This window comes from Rhinoraja longicauda, chromosome 12 (assembly GCF_053455715.1).
Source record: "Rhinoraja longicauda isolate Sanriku21f chromosome 12, sRhiLon1.1, whole genome shotgun sequence".
NCBI classification, from domain to species: Eukaryota; Metazoa; Chordata; class Chondrichthyes; order Rajiformes; family Arhynchobatidae; genus Rhinoraja; species Rhinoraja longicauda.
Window position 1 is genome coordinate 34,336,711 of NC_135964.1, and position 23,559 is coordinate 34,360,269.

Sequence of the window (23,559 nt, forward strand, 5' to 3'; positions counted from 1 at the left end):
GTCAGCATGTGTGGAACGAAACAAATCAAACAGCAGTGACTATTATTACAATTCTATTATGCATTAAAATATGACATCATTATAAATTAACCTGAGTGTGGGTGCAGGAGAATCAGGGGAGTTTGGACATCCTGCTCCACCTCTGAAATTGTTTCATTGATCACAATAGAGCTAAATTTCAGAAGCCAAGCAGGAATTGTAGCAATTACTAAAGAGCTAGATGAATTTCTAAGCAAAGGAGAGCATACTTAAATTTATGGGAGAAAATCCTTCAGCACTGAGACAAGTCGTACTATGTTTTCATTTTAAACTTACTCAGCCAACATGTCACCCTGGGCAAAAAAATTGGCCTTTCAGCCCTTTAATCTAATTTGCTACTCACCAAAATCATAACCAATCGTATTTTAGCCTCAAATCCATTTTGTTGCTCAAACTCATAACCCTTGACTTCCCTATAGATCAAAACTCTAATTTGAACACATGCAATGTCTTCCATTACAAAGATTCACAATCTTCAGAGAAGGTGTTCTTCCCCATTTCCATCTTCAGTGCATTATTCTATGATTTACCCTAACTCTCGATCTCCCCATGAGGTGAAAGAGACTCTCTGTCTTTAATCTTTTATATCCCTTCAGAATCTTACGTTTCTATAAAATCACATCCAATTTTTCTAAATTTCAAAAAGTATAGATTCAATCTGTTCAAGGTTTCTACTTGAGACATCCCCTTAATCCCAGGTGAACCTTCATTAAACTGCCTCGGGGATAAAAAACTACATGTAATACTTGAAGTGTGGCCTCACTAGTGCCCCATCCAGTGGCAGCAGCAAGACCTCTCTACATTTATACTGCATTTTCTTGCAACACAACCCTTCCGAATTATTGCATTACCGGTACAGTCATTTTAAGTTTCATGGAAACCCAGTAATGCCAGTATTCTCTACTCCTTCGCCATTCAAACAACATTCTGATTCGAGTATCTGCAGTGCCACGTGACTCTATTCTGACTCCCTACGGTTCCCAGCAAAGTGGATAATCTAACATTTTCCCACATTATACCCTATCTGCCTATTTTTTTGCTTAATTACTTAACCTTTTCCTTATCCCATTGTACTCTATGAATCCTCCTCACAACTTGCTCTCCCATTTATCATTGTTTTATCAGGAAGTTTAGCTACAGAACACTCAGCCTCTTCATCCAGGTCATCAATATAGACTGCAAATGTACTGACTTTCTAAATGCCCGATTACTGATTACGAGAATGGATGCCAGCATTTCCCAATGAGAGACCAAATAGCCTTCCTGCTTTCAGTCTCCTTCCTTTCATGCACAGTGGTGTCATATTAACATTTTTTTCTAATCATCAGAGACAATCCTAGCTTCTGGAGAAAATTTTAGAAGATCATAACTAATACAGCACTTTTGGAGCTAGGATCTAGCCATCAGGTCCAGAGAACTTACCAGTCTGTAGATCCCTTGGTTTACTCAGAGTTTCTCCAGTGATAATGACTGCATTCCTCTCATTAGCACCCATATTTTTTTACTTTTATCATAAACATCTACTACCATGAAGAAACAAACTATTTGTTTAAAATTTCGACCCATTTCCTATCTTGCCAGGACCATCCTCATTCCCATTCTCCAATGAATCAATACAGATAGTTCTGCTACAATGCGATAGTTACATTCCTCGCAAAATACCTCATGTTATGGAAAATCACATTATAAAAACAATAATGTCGATGGAAAAAATGAGTTAGGGACCACAGTGTTTTAACGACGAGCAATAAGTTATTTTTCCCCGCTTGATTTTCAAGATTAATGGTGTTTTTTAAATTTTATTTGTTATTGCAAAAGTACTAAAGGATGTATGCTACATTATTTAATAATTATTACACATTTATCAATAGAAACAAACTGTTGTCAGTTTCCAAAGTAACTCTCTTAAATGGTCTCCCACAGTGAAACTTGAAGGCTATGTTTTTACAAGATGAAGGCGTCTGATTAATGTGGGATTAGTTCCCTGTTGAAACCAATTCACCACGTACAATACAAATAATATTTCCTAATTCCTTAATTATATCTAACTCGTATTATGGAAACATGTTAGAGCTGAACTATCTCATATTTACTTTAGTTACTCTCTTTTCATATGCATAGAAGCTCATAATGCCAGTTTTATTCTGGTTTATTGTCATAATCTGTTTTCTTCCTCTTTGTTACTTAGTTGTGCTTTGTTGGATTCTAAACTTTTCCCAATTTTCTGGTCTATCGTAATCTTTGCAGAAAATTGTTTGCCTTCAATTTCATTTGGAGAACATGAACGGTTTTTCTTTCCCATAGATTCTCTTTTTCTTCATGGAATATATCTTTACTGAGAACATTGCACTGCTTATTTACCATCTTTTATTCTATTTCCCCCATTTACTTTAATACCAATACTGCTTTCACACCTTTATAAACATAGCACAAAAAGTAAGGAAATTTGTGTTTGGTAGATTATTTCTTTGTTGTAACAATGCTTCTTGGCAATAAATCTTATACCTTTGGAAAGCCTGTTTATTTCCCTTTTAAATGGTGCCACATTTGTAGGGAACATGCATTTGTGGGATGAGCAGCAGAGCTGAGTATATGGGTTGCACCCATGAAAAATGTGCCAAATCTTCTCTGCCAAGGCCAAACAGCTTATTCTGCTGTTGCTATTGACTCTTGTTTTGAGCTTCTGGTACCCCCAGGTGCTGACAATCAGGTGCCTCGTTGGCTGACTTGCGACAAATGCTGGTTGAAGAATGGGATGCCATCCCACAACAGTGTGTGACCAGGCTGGTGACCGGCATGAGGAGGAGGTGCCAGGCTGTTGTGGCTGTGTATGGTTCTTCCACACGCTACTGAGGCTCCTGTTTATTAAATGAATAAATTGTTAAATTGCCAATATGTCTTGTTTCTTCAGACTTCAATCATCCAATCCACCAAACAACACCGAACAAGAGTCAATGGCAGAATAAGCTGTTTGGCATTGGCAGAGAAGATTTGGCAGATTTTTCATGGGCGCAACCCACATACTCAGCTCTGCTGCTCATCCCACAAATGCATGTTCCTTACAAATGTGGCACCATTTAAAAGGGAAATAAACAGGCTTTCCAACGGTATAAGATTTATTGCCAAGAAGCATTGTTACAACAAAGAAATAATCTACCAAACACAAATACTTAGCCCTCAACTAAGTATAAGTCTGTAAAAGGTTTTCCCAAAAGGTTTTCCCATTCCAAAATTCATTTCTCTTTGTCACTACTGATTCCATTAATACTGGTCTTTTCTCCTTCTTTTCCTTCTTTTTTAACACTCAAACTGTATGTGAAATTCTCTTATGTTATGTTATGATCATTCTTCCTCAGAGAATCCTTTACTATGAGACCATTAATTCACCTGCTTTGTTGCACACAATACTTGGTACATGGTTGGCTTGGCAATGCATTTTTCAAATAAACTTTCTGAAAACACTACGAACTGATGCTTAAGACTACCACTGCCCATATGATTTGTTAATTCCTTACAAAGATTGAAGTATTTTATCTCAAGCTTTCTTTATTCCTTGATATATACTCTGTTCTACAGTGAACATTGTTCTGGGGTCTATCAGCGATTACCTAATCCAAGGTCATTTCTCACCACTGACAGACCGTTCCGTTAACTGCAAACCACCTTATTTTTCTTTCTACTTATTCTTTGAAAAGTCAAGCAGCTCAGAATTTTCAATTCCAGTCTAATTTTAATTGTTTGTTTAAATTCAAGATCTTGTCATGTCAACCAAAGGACATGCATAATACTTAGCCCTCAACTAAGTATAAGTCTGTAAAAGGTTTTCCCATTCCAAAATTCATTTCTCTTTGTCACTACTGATTCCATTAATACTGGTCTTTTCTCCTTCTTTTCAGTTTAATATTCCTCTCTTTTCCTGCCTCCTCCTCCTTACATATTCCTTGCCATCCCTTTTCCATTTCATTCCTTATACTCTCCCTGCTTACATTCTTAGTTCCTTCCCGCATTCCCTTTTTCAGTCTCTTTTGAGCTGTATTTATCATTTCTAAGCCTCCTGCTCTTGTTATATTTTAACTTTCTCTATATCACTTCCAATATTTCTGCTCTTCCTGTTCTATTTCTCACAAAATTCTACTAATTATTCTATCTGCTTTATTTCAACTTTTACATTGCGTGTCTTTTTTCTCTTCATCACCATGTCGCTCTGAAGAAATTAGGAACTGTATAAAACTATAGAAAGACTGGGTGTTCCCAAAACAGATGTAAATTAAAACAAATCTCATCAGGCAAAAGACTGAAGGGTAGGTGGAGCAGGAAAGAAAGGACAAGATATGGAAGCTGATTTTCTATTTTCCCACCTGGAAAACATACACAGCACTGAAAAATGTAACAGGCAGACTATCAGCCTACCAAGGCCGAATACAACCTCAGCAAGGCAACCAACCTGAATCCAGGAGGTGAGTTATCAATGGAAGCAGCAGATATGATTCAGGTCAATGAGGTTGTACCAGTGCTCACAATCATGAGGCATTGGAGTAATTGGCCCTGCTTCCAAACTCCACAAAAGACTCCTGTTGTTCAGGATCAGTACATCCAAAATCAATGATCCTAATCCCACTGTGTCTACTAGCCGAGTATGTACCAAAACAAACTTCCTCTGTCTCTCCCCCTCTCTCCTCTGCTGACTGGACGTCTAGCCTGTCTCAAGCAGAGGGATATCCAAGGAGAATAGTCCCACACAGTGTACTTAAAACCACTGCTTAAAGAAAACATGAACCATGTCAATATCATATCAGAATATGGCTCATTTAAAAGAATGAGATGATCTTCCTGCCACACACAAGTCGTTGAAGATTCAACACAGTTGATGATCAGAGACAGCTTCCCTGCTGCATTCAACATTAGTTCATTGTCTTTGAATCGAAGGTCATAATCTCAGGAGTGGAAGCAACCATTTAGGACTGGGACGGGAGAAATTACTTTACTCAAAGTATAAGAAGTGTAAGAAAATAACTGCAGATACTGGTACAAATCGAAGGTATTTATTCACAAAATGCTGGAGTAACTCAGCAGGTCAAGCAGCATCTCAGGAGAGAAGGAATGGGTGACGTTTCGGGTCTCGACCCTTCATCAGTCTGAAGAAGGGTCTCGACCCGAAACGTCACCCATTCCTTCTCTCCTGAGATGCTGCCTGACCTGCTGAGTTACTCCATCATTTTGTGAATAATTACTCAAAGTATTGTAGGTCTTTGGAATCTCCTACTCTGGCTAGCCATGAATGCTCAGTAATTGATTATATTCAGTCTGAAGAAGGGTCTCGACCCGAAACATCACCCATTCCTTCTCTCCTGAGATGCTGCCTGACCTGCTGAGTTACTCCAGCATTTTGTGAAATAAATACCTTCGATTTGTACCAGCATCTGCAGTTATTTTCTTACATATTCAAGACTGAGACCTATTGTTTTTTAGGCACAGGCAAGTGCAGAATAAGTTGTTTGGCCAGGAAACAGAGTTGAAGTGGAAGTCCATGACAGTCTTGAGGAGACATGTAAACTGCTGATATGGTGATATGACAGCAACAGCAATATCATTTTGTACCAGACAGGATGAAGTTAAATATCAATTTCATTACTAGATATATTTAGCAGAATGGGTTAAGACTAATAAAGAACAGAGTATCTTCTTACAAAGTGTACTGATAAATGCTGTGTAGAGTTCTCTGGTAAGTAAGGGGTCTGGTATATCCCTCAAAAACTCTTTCAGCAAGGCCCCAACATCATGAACACTGTGCTCCTCGTCAAGAACAACATCGGCACCTCGATCAAACTCTTCTCGTAGCTGCAAGATAAAGAAAGAGAACCACGGTATATTTAGTGAAGTGTAACATCTGAATTAGAATTTACAAATAAATAGGGAGATTTATAGCAAGTTTAGATAGGCTCCAATAAGCTGCAGAAGACCTTGCACGATGGCCTTCCAAAAACACTGTCGAAGTACAAGCTGTGAGAGTCATGAGAGGATGAGTAGAAATGTGTGGATGGATCTTGCTCCAATTACATGGAATATTGTGTATACATCTGGTCTCCCTTCGCTGCTTATTTCTGTACAGTAAAGGTCGACCAGAATGATAGACAGGATGGCGGGGTTGTTTCAAAGCAATAGATTAAGTAGTGAAGGGCCATAAGAGTATGAGAGATTTTAGAAGAATGTGTTGATATCATTGAAACACATGGCATTTTTGCCAGAATTTGACAGTAAATATGGGAATAATGTTTCCTTCGGCTTGGGTGTCCAGAAACATGGTATAGACTCGAAATAAAGGATCAGCCATTCAGAACTCAGATAAGAAATATCTTCATCCAGATGATAGTGAATCTGTGGGAGCTCGGTTACTATATTCAACAAATACAGGCCCCTCCATAATGTTTAGGACAAAAATAATTTATTATTTATAAATAATAAATTTATTTATTTGCCTCTGTACTCCACAATTTGAGATTTGTAATAGAAAAAATCACATGTGATGAAAGTGCACATTGTCAGATTTTATTAAAGGCCATATTTATATATTTTGGTTTCACCACGTTGAAATTACAGCTGTGTTTATACATAGTCCTCCCATTTCAGGGCACCATAATGATTGGGGCACATGGCTTCACAGGCATTAGTATTTGCTCAGGTGTGTTTAATTGCCTTCTTGATGCAGGTATAAGAGAGCTCTCAGCACCTAGTCTTTCCTCCAGTCTTTCCATCACCGTTGGAAATTTTTATTGGTGTTTCTCAACATGAGGACCAAAGTTGTGCCAATGAAAGTCAAAGAAGTTATTATGAGACTGAGAAACAAGAATAAAACTGTTAGAAACATCAGCCAAACCTTAGGCTTACCAAAATCAACTGTTTGGGACATCATTAAGAAGAAAGAGAGCACTGGTGAGCTTACTAATCGCAAAGGGACTGGCAGGCCAAGGAAGACCTCCACAGTTAATGACAGAAGAATTCTCTTAATAATAAAGAAAAATCCCCAAACACCTGTCTGACAGATCAGAAACACTCTTCAGGAGTCAGGTGTGGATTTGTCAATGACCACTGTCCGCAGAAGACTTCATGAACAGAAATACACGCAAACATAGGATGGCCAGGTTACAGTTTGCCAAGAAGTACTTAAAAGAGCAATCACAGTTCTGGAAAAAGGTCTTGTGGACAGATGAGACAAAGATTCACTTATATCAGAGTGATGGCAAGAGAAAGTATGGAGGAGAGAAGGAACTGCCCAAGATCCAAAGCATACGACCTCATCTGTGAAACACGGTGGTGGGGGTGCTATGGCCTGGGCATGTATGGCTGCAGAAGGTACTGACTCACTTATCTTCATTGATGATACAACTGCTGATGGTGGTAGCATAATGAATTCTGAAGTGTATAGACACATCCTATCTGCTCAAGTTCAAACAAATGCCTCAAAACTCAATGGGCGGCGGTTCATTCTACAGCAAGAAAACGATCGCAAACATACTGCTAAAGGAACAAAGGAGTTTTTCAAAGTTAATTCTTGGTCAATTCTTGAGTGGCCAAGTCAATCACTCGATCTGAACCCAATTGAGCATGCCTTTTAAATGCTGAAGAGAAAACTGAAGGGGACTAGCTCCCAAAACAAGCATAAGCTAAAGATGGCTGCAATATAGGCCTGGCATTGCATCGCCAGAGAAGACACCCAGCAACTGGTGATGTCCATGAATTGCAGACTTCAAGCAGTCATTGCAAGCAAAGGATATGCAACAAAAGACTAAACATGACTACTTTCATTTACATGACATTGCTGTGTCCCAAACATTATGGTGCCCTGAAATGGGGGGGGGGGGGGCGGGGGGGGGGGGGACCATGTACAAACACTGCTGTAATTTCTATATGGTGAAACCAAAATGTATAAAAATGGCCTTTATTAAAATCTGACAATGTGCACTTTAACCACATGTGATTTTATCTATTACAAATCTCAAATTGTGGAGTACAGAAGCAAATAAATAAATGATGGGTCTTTGTCTCAAACATTATGGAGGGCACTGTAAATTCAAACATTTTGCTTTAAATATTAAGGCATTAAAAAAATATGCAGTTTTGCATTATAAGCAGTGAATGAGGCAGTGTATGTGTGTCACTTCCTGACATTATTGCATAGTGAAATGCAATAACGAACATTTCCAAGTAATTTTGCAGAACTCTAGAAATTCGACTGGGCACTAACTGGTGTGAATTCCACTTGTGCGTTAGACGTTATTACTTGCTTCCACATTAGATGCACACTAAGTGAGCATTGTGGGGTAAATTGGACTGATTTGTCCCCAGAAGACTGTTGAAAGTCAACCCTGGTGCAACTAGGACAACATGGCACAATTTTCTTGATGTATATAATAAACAATGTCATGCTGCTGCAACAGTTCTACAGTAAACATTGAATCCAATGTCCACCCAAGACCATTTCTCCTTCTATCATCCTTCCATCCTGATTACACAATCACAAGCTCCCAACTCCACTCCAGTGGCTAATTCTCCCCTCTGAGCCACATTTCCCTAGTAACCTCTGAACTACCAATTCCCAATCTGTAAACACCTCAACTATCATTCCCTAATCTTTTGAATGTGTGGAATCCAGTGCTGCAGAAGACCATCGATGTCCAATCAAGGCTGAGAGTGATTGATTTTTGGACTTTAAAATCAGAATAATTGCTTGCCACTGCAAGCTGTCTCATCTCAACAAACATAAATAGAAGCTGCTAACTTGCCTCTTCAGGAAACATTCAACTAACGCATTCTACTCAACGAGGAACATTCTCTAGCTGGAATCAAGTGCAGATGGAGGAATACCAAATGTTGGTAGAATATTACAGGATAATAAAAAGGAGAAACATACTGCAGTCCTTTTAAGCATTATTTTAAGAATAGACATAATTGCATACAGCAGCTTTTAGATACAAAAGAAACTGAAATCAGTCGAGGGATGTGGATAGAACACTGACAAAACTGTAAAATTCCCTCTAAAAACCTACATCATAAACATCATTTTCTATAATCAATAAATTGTATCCCTAAATCATTACATCTTGCATCAATTCACATTACAAGAACTAGGGAAGTTATGAAAACCAAACAACATATCTAAATATTAAGAGAAACAAAGTTATCCCTCTTTTCATAATGGGACTGTAAAGTTTGGATAAGGCTGAAAGAGTGGACAAATCACTGAATTCTTTCAGAGAATAAGTCCAATGCAGCAATGTAATGGATAGCATTCAATAGACCAATACATTAACAACCAAACCACTGGAATCTAAAGCCTTGTTGACGTATGAGCAGCTTAAAGAATAAAATGGCAAAATTAACATACTCAATACCATAAAGCATGCTAAATACAAACTAAAATAGTGAAGAAAAGGTTTTGATCGAATTTGGCATGAGAAGTCAATGGTAATAATAAAATATTTGAGTTTTATTATTACCATACCTGAGGAAAAGAGAAATATGGCATGCATGGAAGCTGGGATTGGCTGACACATGACAATGGATGCAATTTGGACTGAAAAATGTGCGAAAGAGGCTTTTGTTTTGCTTCACTCTTTCCCTAGGCAGACATCTGATGCATTTCATCTGGAAAGGAAACATGAGAGTGAATTGTAAACCTATTCACTTTGTTAACTATTTGGCTTTTAATAAGCAAAACACATTTAAGGTATATTAAAGTTAGAGCTATTTGAAGATTACTGAGGAAATAGGAGAGATAATTGCAGGGACTTTACCACTAATCTTCCAGAAATCACCAAATACCAGAGAAGTCCTTGAGGTCTGGAGAATGGTAAATGGTCGTCATGTTTTAAAAAAAGGTAATAAAAGTGACCCGGTGAGTTATGGAAACCATTATTAAGGAATATGAGGCATATGGATGGAAATAAAATTTCAAAAGGTATCCAACAGGAGTTTAGAGAGATCTTTGCAATGATTATCACTAGCTTGGGAAATAACCTGAAGGACTGACAGTTTAATACTTGCTGAAAGGGTATGAACTTGTGAATCAAAATCATCATATCCAAACTTTCTAATTATGCAAAAGTAATGAGAGTGATAAATTCCAATGTTGAACAGGATAAACAATAGGGTGATATGAATAGACTAGGTAGTTGAGCAGGGAATTGTCAGATGAAATTCAATGCAGAGAAATTCAAAGGTTTCAAATGTCCAAAAAAGGATTACTACAAAAACAGCATGAAAATCATGAGCTTTGATACAAGAGATCTGTGTGGTTATAGCTAACAATAAATTGAAGTTATCACAACGATAGTTAATCAGAGGTGTACAGCACTGAAATGGGCCTTTCAGCCCACCACATATATCCCAATCTTTTTGTCCATCTGCACTAATCCCATTTGCCCATCTTAAGTCTATATTCTGTTATGCTTTGCCTATTCATGTGCCTGTATGAATGTTTCTTAAATGAAATAATTGTATCACAGATGAGGTGGTATGCTTTCGATCTTGGGCAGTTCCTTCTCTCCTCCATACTTTGCACACAAACATCTATCTCACCTGCTGGGGTCCTAGGTTCGAGGCGAGGGAGGAGGTATACGGGCAGGTGTTATATCTCCTATGGTTGCAGGGGAAAGTAGCTGGGGAGGAGGTGGGTGAGTGAACTAAGGAGTAGCAGAGTGTGCGGTCTATGCAGAAGACGGAAAGGGGTGAAGATGGGAATATGTGGCTAGTGATGGGATCACATTGGAGGTGAAGGAAATGTCGGTGTGATGAGTTGGATGCAGAAGCTGGTGAGGTAAAAGTTGAGAGAGGTGTCTTTGTTCTGTCAGGGGGCAATGAACAGAACTACGTACCTTCACAGCTAGATCTCTCTAGTCCCAGGGCACTGCCATTTATTGTGAAGATCTGGATTTCCTGCCCAAAATGCACACCTCGCACATATCTGCATTTAACTCCATTATCTATTCCTCAGCCCACTCGCCCAACTGATCAAGATCTTGCTGTAATTTTTGATAACCATGTTTGCTTTCTAGAATACCACTCATTTTAGTGTTATCTGCAAACTTACTAATCACACACTCTACATTCTCATCCAAATTGTTGATACAAACCATAAGCAACAATGGGCCCAGCACTGCCCCCGAGGCGCACCACTAAGCACAGGCTGAAAACTAATCTAAATTCTTACCCCCTGCACCAACTCCTCAGCCATGCATTCATCTATCCTATCTTCCTGTTCCTACACTCACTAGCACATGTTTCCAGGAGTAATCTGGAGGTCACTACATGTAGGTCCTGCTTTTTAACATTTTGCTTAACTCCCAGCATTCATATTGCAGGATCTTATCCCTTCTCCCACCTATATAATTTGTACCAATATGCATGGCTTCTGGCTGCTTACCTTCCCCCTTAAGAATGTCATGAAACCATATGTAGACATCCTGGACCCTAGCACTACTGAACCAAAACCAAGAGGAAAAAAAACCATGACAACCACACACAAGAAACAGCAGACTGTACCTTTATCTACCGTCCACCTCTGCTCAGCCTTTGGTCAGCCTCCTTGTAGAAGCTCCTTGGACCAAAGCCTCATACTTACCCTCCACGCAACACTTATCCTCCACACAGTACATTCCTAACATGGCCACTCCGCTACACCTTGTCTTCTTTTGATTGACTACTCAATTGGCTCATTATGATCATTCAATCAATCCAACAGTTGCCTTTTGAAATCTCCTCCTGTTGCTCGGACACTGAAATAGATTCACTGAACCAATCCAACCTTTTGAAATCTCCCGCTGCGGCTCCAACACTGAAAGAGACACATGTCTAACAAGGGAATCACAATAGACGTGCAAGTACAACTTGGCCAGGAGGTGCCAATCCAATTAATCCAACAAAGCTCTTTATCGTGTTTCACTCGTAAAAAAATCCCTCTTTAATCACAAAGCAGTGAAATAAACTGCACAATATAATACCATGTTTCAGTTATAACCTTTTTGATTCTACTGGCAGTGGATCATGCACAAGGAAAGTAAAAAAAAATCTTGATTTAATTATGGAATGTTTTTTAATGACCTGCAAAGGCAAATAGTTGTGTCTTACCTGTCTTACTCTTTTCTTTGAGCTACCAACTCTGAATATTCCTACTGTTTGTAGACCTGCAACAATATTAAGAAATAATTAGTGTATATCATGGTTACACACTTCTGTTTTGTAAAGGAGTCCATTCATCCTGTTGAGGCCATCCCGGCCATCAACAGAGCAATCCCATCAGTCTCGTTCCTCTCTGCTGTCCCATTGTAGCCCTTGGCAACATATTTTCCCATGCCACCAACTTCCCTTTGGCTACTTCCTTACATGGATTGGCAGCTTACTGTAGGCATGTAATCTACCAACAAATCATGGTGCAGCACGGTGGTGCAGTGGTAGAGTTGCTGCCTTGCAGAGCCAGAGACCTGGGTTTGATCCTGACTACGGGTGCTGTCTGCACAGAGTTTGTACGTTCTCCCTGTGAGTGCGTGGGTTTTCTCCAGAAGCTCCGGTTTTCTCCAGAAGCTCCGGTTTCCTCCCACATTCCAAAGACATACAGGTTTTAGGTTAATTGGCTTTGATAAAAAAATGTAATTGGCTTGAGTGTGTAGAATAGTGCTAGGGTACAGGGATCGCTGGTTGGCATAGACCCCATGGGCCGAAGGTCCTGTTTCCGCACGGTATCTCTAAAACCAAACTAAACAAAATCTTTGAACCATAGGAACCAGGGCATCTGGCAGAAACTAGGTCACTTGAAGAACATGTGACCTAGTCAGCACCTTAGGTCAGCAGTGCTGACTGTTTTGCAGCATGATAACATTTTTAACACGTTAATCAATTGACTAAACATTGATGCTCCATTTATCAGACTGGTAATTGATTAGGAAACATTTCAATAAATCAAATATGTTTAGACATTAGTGAGTGGTATGGTTTTAGTTTTAAACAATTCAAACCATTGTTATCATTCCAACATAATTTGTTTTTAGGATGTTGAAAATGCAGGCAATTTGATTTAATGCCAATTCATAGTTGCTTGAAAAAGGTAACGATGGACTTATTTTTACAACTGTTGCTGTTCCTGAGGTGAAGTGCTCCCATGATAATATTCTGTAGGCAATTTCAAGGTTCAGAAAAATAACCTGAAAGTGAAGGCAAATAAATTAAATCAATTCAATCACATTTCTGGTTCAAGGCTTATAAACAGATCCTGGGAAGATTTAGCGCAGTATATGAAAAATAGAGTATTTAACATGAATCTATTCTTGTAGTCCGAACATTCTGTAATATCAGCCTAAGTTCTATGAACAGTCACATGACCACCACCACTGAGTTATCGATGGCCCGAGCCACTACAATAGTAGCATTGTGGAATGTCAGAAGACGATGATTGGTCTTTCCTTTGCTGATAAACATACTTGGCACTAAAATGACAACATTTGTTTCCAGGAATTCGCCAGCCCAAGAATCAAACTGGGCTGCAAATATCTCAGCTCTTTACTGTAGAAAGAAGTTAAACAGTTGAAGATAATGGCTGTGCTGTTAGTTCTCTTAACAACACCCATGGTGGTGAACTGAATTAATGCAGACTAAGTCAAGGCTCAAGGGTATTTGTCATATGTACTGAAAACGGAACAATGAAATTCTGACTTGCTACAGATCTACAGGCCTATTAATGCAATAATACACAAATAAAGATAAAATAATCAGTATTACAATAAATTAGTAACCAGTAATATTAGGTAATTAGACCATAATAGCGCAAAAACCGAAGTATGTAGTACAACCAAAACAAAGTCCATTGTACATAGTTGTTGCTGAGGTAGGGTTGTAGTTAGTGTTGTGCAGTGTTCAAGAGAGTAATGGTTGCTGGGAAGAAGCTGTTCTTGAACCTGGTGGTCACAGTTCGCAGGTTCCTCCTGTACCTTCTTCCCAATAGTAGAGGGATGAGAGCACTCTAAAACGGAGAGGATGAGACGGAGCTTCTTCCCACAGGCCATCAGGACTGTCAACTTTTATAACCCCAGAGACTAAATTTTTGTCGACACTAATAGTAACTTATTAACTTTATTTATATGCTGTAACTGTAATTCCTTTTGTGCACAACCCGCAGGCATTGCCACTTTCATTTCACTGCACATCGTGTATGTGTATGTGCCAAATAAATTTGACTTGACTTGACTTGACAATGAGGGTGGTCACTCTGCTGAGGAAGTAGAGTCATGAATGAGCTTTCTTTATGATTGCATCAATGTGCTAGGCCCAGAGCAAATCTTTAGAATTTTGCACATTCAGAAACTTGTAACTGTTGACTCTTCCCACTATCAACCCGTCGATGAAGACAGGTTTGTGAATCCTCGGCTTTCCCTTCTTGAAGTCAACAATCAGCTCCTTGATCTTGCTAAGATCATTCAATCATTTGGCATCATTCAATCAGATTATCAATTGTCCCTTGTACTCCTACTCATTGTTACCCATTATTTGTCCAACAATGGTGGTATAGTCAGCAAATTTATAGATGGTGCTGGAGCGGTGTACGGTTACAGTCATGGATATAGTCAGAGTAGAGCAAGGGACTGAGCACACAGCCTTGAGGTGCTCCTGCATTGATGGTCATCAAGGAAGAAATAATGTTGCCTATTCATACAGATTGGGGTCTGCCGACGAGGAAGACAAGTATCCAATTGTACAGGGATGAGCAAAGACCCAAATCCAAGTCTGATGATATGTTCAAAGGGAATGACAGTGCTGAACACTGGGCATAAGTTGATAAACAATATGTGTTATTGTCCAGGTGGTCCGGTGCAGAACGGAGAGCCAGCGAGAATGTATTTCCGTTGATCTGTTATGATGGTAGGTGAGTTGCAGTGACTCCAGTTTCTGACTAAGGCAGGAATTCATATCCATGAATACCAATCTCTCCAAGCAGTTCATCACAACAAGCATTAGTGCCACCAGTTGGTGATCATTAAGGCATGTCACATTGCTCTTCTTTAATGATTATGGATTACGAATATTCTTTCACAGCAGATGGGGTCTCGGACCTTAGTCACGAGAGATTTGAGATGTCTGCAAAATCCTCCAGCCATTTGGTCCACGAAGGTTTTAGGAACATAGCAGGTAAACCATCGGGGCCAGACACTTTCTAAGTGCTCACCCTTGTGAAGGATCTTCTGGCATCGGCAACTGGGATTACAGTGTCACCAGAGGCTTTGGAATCCTGGGAAAGTACATCGATTTTCTTCCTTTCAAAGTGAACATAGAGAGTTTTGAGCTTGTCTGGGAGTGATGCATTGCTGTCACTTGAGCAACTACTTGGTTTTTGCCTTACAGGAAGTAATGGGGTGCAAACCCTGTCACAGCTGCTGAACTCAGAAGAAGATGGAGGAGCCTCACTTTTGTTCCAGCCCTTCTCCCTAAATTGGTTCAATAGTTCACTGGTGCTAGTGCCAACTACTATCATTTTGGCAGTCAGCTTTTATATCCGTTTTAATGCTCAGGTCTGTAGAGGAATTGCGGTAAAACCTGAGCAGATTCCTGGGGGAAGGGCAGGCATTAGTAAGGCAGACTGTTAATGATTCTTTCCACCGATGATTGTAAATGGCTACCAGGCAAATCAGCTAAATCCTGTGTTTTGTGGATCGGAATTTACATTTTTCACATTGTTAGACAGATACACGTTGTCATCAATGTTTTGGGAAGGTTAATTAGTTATCTCTAGATAGAAAACTACAGAATTCAATCGGAGCCCGAAGCCTTTGCCTGTTTCAGTAGTCTGTCACTTCTAAATGTGCTGTGCAGTGAACTGAATTGACTGAACATAGGAATATAGGACAGTGGGAACTTCAGGACATGGGCTGTACAAGATAATTTATTTGCCAGGTAGGTTAAGGTGCTTTTGAAGTCTTCACAGACTTGCCTCTTTCATAGAAACATGGAAAATAGGTGCAGGAGGAGGCCATTTGGCCCTTCGAACCAGCACTGCCATTCATTGTGATCATGGCTGATCATCCACAATCAGTAACCTGTGCCTGCCTTCTCCCCATATCCTTTGATTCCACTAGCCCCTAGAGCTCTATTTAACTCTCTTTTAAATTCATCTAGTGAATTGGCCTCCACTGCCTTCCGTGGCAGAGAATTCCACAAATTCACAACTTTCTGGGAGTAAAAGTTTCTTCTCACCTCAGTTTATGAAATGGCCTCCCCTTTATTCTTAGACTGTGGCCCCTGGTTCTGGACTCCCCCAACATTGGGAAAAATTTTCCTGCATCTAGCGAATCCAGTTCTTTTATAATTTTATACGTCTGTGTAAGATCCCCTCTCATCCTTCTAAACTCCAGTGAATACAAGCCCAGTCTTTCCAATCTTTCCTCATATGACAGCCCCTCCATCCCAAGGATTAACCTCGCGAAACTACGCTGCACTGCCTCAATAGCAAGGACGTCCTTCCTCAAATTAGGAGACCAAAACTGCACACAATACTCCAGATGTGGTCTCACCGGGGCCCTATACAACTGCAGAAGGACCTCTTTGTTCCTATACTCAAATCCTCTCATTATGAAGGCCAACATGCTATTAGCTTTCTTCACTGCCTGCTGTACCTGCACGCTTACTTTCAGTGACTGGTGTACAAGGACACTAAGGTCTCGTTGCACTTCCCCTTTACCTAACCTGACACCATTGAGATAATAATCTGTCTCCTTGTTTTTGCTGCCAAAGTGGATAAACTCACATGTATCTACATTATACTGTATCTGCCATGCATCTGCCCACTCACTCAACCTGTCCAAGTCACCCTGCAACCTCCTAACATCCTCTTCGCAGTTCACAGTGCCATCCAGCATTGTGTTATCTGCAAACTTGTTAGTGTCACTTCTAATCCCATCATCCAAATCATTAATATATATTGTAAATAGTTGCGGCCCCAGCACCAAGCCTTGCGGCACTCCACTCACCACTGCCTGCCATTCTGAAAAGGATGTGTTTATTCCTACTTTTTACTTCCTGTCTGCCAATCAATTTTCTATCCATGTCAATACCCTAACCCCAATACCATGTGCTCTAAATTTGCTCACCTACCTCCCGTGTGGCACTTTCTGAAAGTCGAGATTCACTACATCCACTGACTCTCCTTCATCCATTTTACTTGTCACATCCTCAAAAAATTCCAGAAGATGAGTCAAGCAGGATTTTCCCTTCATAAATCAAAGCTGACTTGGACCGATCCTTTTACTACTATCCAAATGCGCCGTTATTACCTCTTTAATAATTGACTCCAGCATCTTCCCCACCACCAATGTCAGGCTAACTGGTCTATAATTCCCCGTTTTTTTTCTTGCTCCTTTCTTGAAAAGTGGGATAACATTAGCTACCCTCAATCCACAGGAACTAATCCTGAATCTATTGAACATAGGAAGATGATCACCAATGCGTCCATGATTTCTAGAGCCACCTCATTGAGTACCCTGGGATGCAGACCATCTGGTTCTGGGGATTTATCAGCCTTCAGTCCCATCAGTCTACCCAATACTATTTCTCGCCTAATGCAATTTCTTTCAGTTCCTCCAACTCCCTAGATCCTCTGTCCTCTAGAACATCTGGGAGATTGTGTCTTCCTTAGTGAAGACAGATCCGAAGTACCTGTTCAACTCTTCCGCCATTTCCTTGTTACCCATAATAATTTCACCCGTTTCTGCTTTCAAGGGACCCACATTTGTCTTTACTAATCTTTTTCTCTTAACATACCTAAAGAAGCTTTTACTGTCCTTCTTTATATTCTTGGTCAGCTTTGCTTCGTACCTCATCTTTTCAGCCCATATTGCCCTTTTCGCTACCTTCTGTTGTCCTTTGAAAGTATCCCAATCCTCTGGTTTCCCGCTACTCTTTGCTATCTGATACATCTTTTTTAGTTTTATTCCATCTCTAACTTCCCTTGACAGCCACGATTGCTTCTTACTCCCCTTAAAATCTTTCTTCCTCATTGGAATGAAATGATCCTGCATCTTCTAGATTATGCCCAGAAATTCCTGCCATTGCTGTTCCATCATCATTCCTGCTAGGATCCTTTTCCAGTTGACCTTGGCCAGCTCCTCTCTCATGCCTTCATGGTCCCCTTTGTTCAACTGCCATTCCTGGTTTAATCTTCTCCCACTCAAATTGCAGATTAAAACTAATCATATTATGGTCACTACCTCCAAGTGGTTCCTTTACCTTGAGTTCCCTTATAAAATCTGGTTCATTGGACAACACTAAATCCAGATTTGCCTTCTCTCTGGTAGTCTCTCGTACAAGCTGCTCTAAGAATCCATCTCGGAGACACTCTACAAACTCCCTTTCTTGGGGTCCAGAACCAACCTGATTTTCCCAGTCTACCTGGATATTGAAATCCCCCAAAACCACAGTGTCATTACCTTGGTTACCTGTCAATTTTAACTCCTGCTGCAACTTACACCCTATATCCAGGCTACTGTTTGGGGGTCTGTAGATAACTCCCATTAGTGTCTTCTTACCTTTACAATTCCTCAACTCCGCTTGCATACTGGGAATTGTGGCCTTTCACCCATTGAGTCTGTTCTGCCATTCAATTGAGATAATGGTTGATCGATATCTTAACTTTAGCTTCATTTGATTCAGATCTGTTGATTCCATCGTGCTACAAAAATAACACTTGGCCGTGAAATTTTCAATAGATCTACCACCTGGTGTTTGTGGCGAATTTTAGGTCAAGACCAATATTTGGAGTCAGAGAATCATGCAGCACAGATACAGGCTCTTCGGGCAAAGACTGTGCATTTACCCAATCAAGTCCTCTCATGATTTTGTATACTTCCATAAGATCACCCCTCATCCTCCTGGGCTCCAAGGAATAAAGTCCTAACCTGCCCAACATCTCCCCATAGCTCAGGCCCTCATGTCCTGGCAACATCCTTGAAATATAATTCTTGATATAACATTCAAGGAATCACTCAGAAAATTATCTTCCTTACCCAAATGTTGATTACTCTGATTTTCTTTGATTATATCCTAAACTTCCATGGGACAAATTTGAACCCCTGTCAATTTATTCCAATATCCTAGCATTTTTGATGGTGGCAGTCCAAAATAGCCTTTGCTGTGCAGTTTAATTATTAACCAATCTCAAAATTTACTAAATAAAATGTAGCTAGAATTGGGTTATCTCAAATTACATAAACTATTACAGATTCAACATTCCATGTAATAGCCCAGAGCATTAGGAATAGTAATTGGAGCAATATTTACCATACTTTTCTAGGTGTTGGCAGCAGCTGTCCACTAATCTAGGAATCTGGCGATAAATAGGATTTAGGCTTAGTTTCTTGTCTCTATGTTTTTCTTTCTTGTTTGGCACTTCCGTGGGGAGAGAAAGTTGCAGTGCCTCCAATAGTCGAGAGTGATCATCATCGAGGTCGGTGATGGAATCCACAGACATCCCACCCTGCAGAGAAACATGAACAAGTTATGACAAGCCAGAAAGTGATCTAGTAGGAATAATATTGCAAATCCTGGTAATTATTGCACTGACTATTTTCTAAATGGGGTGAGAATCCAAAAATCAAAGACGCAAAGGGACTTGGGAGTACTGGTGCAGGATTCCCAAAAAGTTAATCTGCAAGGCTAATCGGTAGTAAAGAAAGCAAACTCAATTATGCCATTTATTTCAAGAGGGCTTGTATACAAAATCAGGGATGTAATGTTGAGGCTCCATAAGGCACTGGTAAGGCTGCATTTGAAATATGATGAGCAATTATGGGCACCATATCTGAGGAAGGATGTGCTGGCTCTGGAGAGGATCCAGAAGAGGTTTACAAGAATGATCCCAGGAATTAGTAGGCTAACCTATGATGAGTATTTGTTGGCATAGGGCCTATACTCGCTGGAGTTTAGATGAATGAGGGGGGACCTCATTGAACATACAGAATAGTGAAAGGCTTGGATAGAGTGGATGTGGAGAGGATGTTTCCACTAGTGGTAGAGTCTAGGACTAGAGATCATAGCCTCAGAATTAAAGGACGTTCTTTTAGGAATCTGTGGAATTCTTTGCCACGGAAAGCTGTGGAGGCCAAGTCAGTGGATATTTTTAAGGCAGAGATAGATAGATTCTTGATTAGCCCAGGTGTCAGAGGTTATGGGGAGAAGGCGAGAATAGGATTAGGAGGGAGAGATAGATCAGCCATGATTGAATGGCAGAGTAGACTTGATGGGCCGAATGGCCTAATTCTACTCCTATTCCTTATGACATGACTTCCAACAATACATTTTATCATTAAAGTAGATCTGGGGATTGTTGAGAATTGGTTTAAAAAGATTGCCAAGGGTATGGATGCCTCCTATCTAGGGAACAATTGGTGAATGCAGGTCTTTCTTGATTCATGAGTGTTCCATTTACTAGTTTTTATTATAATGCTACTGAGACTTTAGGATCTTCTAATCAACAAGTCCCGTCAGTACATCGAGGAATGATGGGATCAAGTCTTGCCTACAAATTGCACAATGAAAATCAGACTTCCAGAACATAATGTGTTATCACAAATTCACTCCAGTGACTGAATGCATGTGGTTGCATTGCAATTGCACAAGTGATCTGGACCAACAATCAGTAAGAGTGGTTTATTCACAAAATGCTGGAGTAACTCAGCAGGTCAGGCAGCATCTCGGGAGAGAAGGAATGGGTGACGTTTCGGGTCGAGACCCTTCTTCAGACTGAATGAGGGGGGACCTCATTGAACTGAAGAAGGGTCTCGACCCGAAACGTCACCCATTCCTTCTCTCCCGAGATGCTGCCTGACCTGCTGAGTTACTACAGCATTTTGTGAATAAATCGATTTGTACCAGCATCTGCAGTTATTTTCTTATACAATCAGTCAGAGTGACTATACTGACCATCATTTACAAAAATGGCAGGTTCACTGTTGTCTCTCGGCAAGTTAGGCTGAAGCAATTGCCCGGTCCAATAATATGTGACTGCAGTGCCGTACTGATAGAGGTGATATTTAACAACTTGTCTAGCAAACCCCTCAGTTACATCAAATCTCTACAGTGGGTTAGAAAATGATTATCTTAGGGCAATTAAAAACGAGTGAAGATGTTGAGTAGATGCTGCTTCTTGTTCATCAGTCCCTGGGGATTGTGGGTGACATGCTTCCACACTGGTTCTGTGCAGTCTGATGTGACCAATGAGGCTAATGTGTCAACCGCATACTCTTCCCCAGATGGGGCAGGTGATTGAAGGCAGGATGCAGGAAGACAAGACTTGTGATGCAGTACACTCCCTCCACCACTTTTACACTGGGCTCCTCTTCAAGAAGACTAGAGTACAAACTTTGTGCTCTAGAGTTTTACTTTTTTCACTTTTACTATGATGGGATTTATCAGTAATATACTTCAGCAAATGCACATCACATCCACTCATCCCAACCAATACCATTAACTGCACAGTCATCTCAGATGGGGGAGAATGCAAAACCATTTAAAAAAAGTAGAAATGGCTATTCCCTTCGATGTGAAGATTGGGAAACAGTAACAAGTTTGTGGAAGGAGACCAGGAACTTTGGTCGAGGGAGCTTGTACTGAAGAGAGTACATGAAGCAAAATTATCACAATATTAAGGTGGATGTGAAGGAACACAAACAGAGATAGTCATAGTACTAACTACTGGCAGATTGGTAGGAGATCTGGAGCATACTCTAGTCGTCTTGAAGAGTTAGATAGAGCTCTAGAGACAAGTGGAATCAAGGGATATGGGGAGAAGGCAGGCACAGGTTTCTGATTGCGGATGATCAGCCATGATGACAATGAATGGCGGTGCTGGCTCGAAGGGCCAAATGGCCTCCTCCTGCACCTATTTTCTATGTTTCTATGTTTCTATAATATGAAGGAATGGAATCCAACTGCAACTGGATACTCATGAATCCAAAATCGAAACACGTTTCAATAACAATGTTGGCAGGATTGAAAACTTCTCACGAAGAGAAAAGAATGGATAAGCTGTGGTTGATTTTTTTAAAAATATATTGATAAAGCTGCGGGACAGATTTAATTCAAATTTATAAAATTTCAAGGGACCTAGGTAGAATCACAAGGAAGGACCGAGTTCCCCCAATAGTGGAAGCAAAAACCAAGGTACATAAATTTAAAGTAGCTGACGGAGGGACTGGAGGGGAGAGGAGGATGAGTATTTTCACTCTTTGGGTGGTGGGAGTCCAGAATTCACTATCTGAAAGGATGCGAGAGCCGGAAACTCACATTACATGTAAGCATAACTTGGTTGCTGACATGAAGACCTGCGACCTGAGGATAATACACCTGATGCTGGAACCAAGAATTAGGTTGGTAATTCTTTGTCCACCACCACATTTACAATGAACCAAAGGACCAGGTACTAGATTATGAATTTTATATGATTCTATGCTTAATGTAGGAGAAGCATTAACACAAATGGCTCCGTTAAAGAAGAATGGAAGATTAATTTCAGTCATATATAAGAAAGGCTAACAAGCTTACCCGTCTTCTCACACGCTGAGCAGCTTCAGGAGTAGTGGGTGATGTCGGTTCATTGAGAGTTTCTGAGGTTGAGCTGAGAGATGAATTGCTGCTTGAGAGTTCCTTGTTGGGTCTTTTGGATCCAAATGGCAAGACTGATGCCACCAGGTCCAAATGGTCCTTCTGCTCCTCTCTCAGAGCATCCTGCTTTTGTTTATGGGCTCGATCATTGACAATCACTTGAGACAATGGCATTGCGAAGGCATGTGGTGCAAATTCTGCCAAGGTAAAAAGGAATTAATCAGATGGTTTACTGCAAAAGTCACAATAATTTATTGCCATACTTATTTAGTAGAAAACTGCATGCAGACAGAAGTTGGACTGACCATCTTAAACAATTCACAGCAAGCTGTATGCTTTCCTGAGTAATAAAGAAACAAAAAGGTGGAAATACTCAACCAGTTAGCCAGCATAAATGGAGAGAAAAATGGCATTAATTTTGTTAACAAAGTTAGGGTTTCTCTTTCTGCTCATGTTGCCTGACCTACTGATTATTTCCAGAAATTTCTGTTTTAACAGCAAAATACCAATAACCCAGGATCTGATAGTTTGGAAATGCCGATGGTTCGGCATCATTGGTTTAGAGTGTGAGCTGAAGGTCCAAAAGAGTGTGGAGAAATTCTATGACAAATTTCTGTTCTTTTCTTACCAATGACTAATATGCCAGGCCAATGAATTGTCACTGTTTTGTAATTTCGATAAATGCGCCACTCTGATTGCTTTATTATTCAGACTTTTGAAAGTAACAGGGACATAATTCAATATCACTGGGCATGATTATGGAGTAGACAATATACAATAGACAATAAGTGCAGGAGTAGGCCATTCTGCCCTTCGAGCCAGCACCACCATTCAATGTGATCATGGCTGATCATTCTTAAACAGTACCTCGTTCCTGCCTTCTCTCCA

At 40.2% G+C, this 23,559-nt stretch overlaps 1 protein-coding gene across 3 annotated transcripts in view; it reads right to left on the bottom strand.

Annotated features, from left to right (window-relative positions):
* LOC144598557 (rho GTPase-activating protein 6-like) overlaps nt 1-23,559 on the bottom strand; it is a 235,387-nt gene that overhangs the window by 24,314 nt on the left and 187,514 nt on the right. For all 3 annotated transcript variants that reach the window (XM_078408734.1, XM_078408735.1, XM_078408736.1), the window contains 4 exons: nt 22,612-22,868; nt 19,351-19,546; nt 12,163-12,218; nt 5,727-5,877 (listed from right to left, as the gene is read on the bottom strand). In XM_078408734.1, coding sequence (XP_078264860.1) covers nt 5,727-5,877; nt 12,163-12,218; nt 19,351-19,546; nt 22,612-22,868 — 660 coding nt within the window. The remainder of the gene's footprint in view (nt 1-5,726; nt 5,878-12,162; nt 12,219-19,350; nt 19,547-22,611; nt 22,869-23,559) is intronic.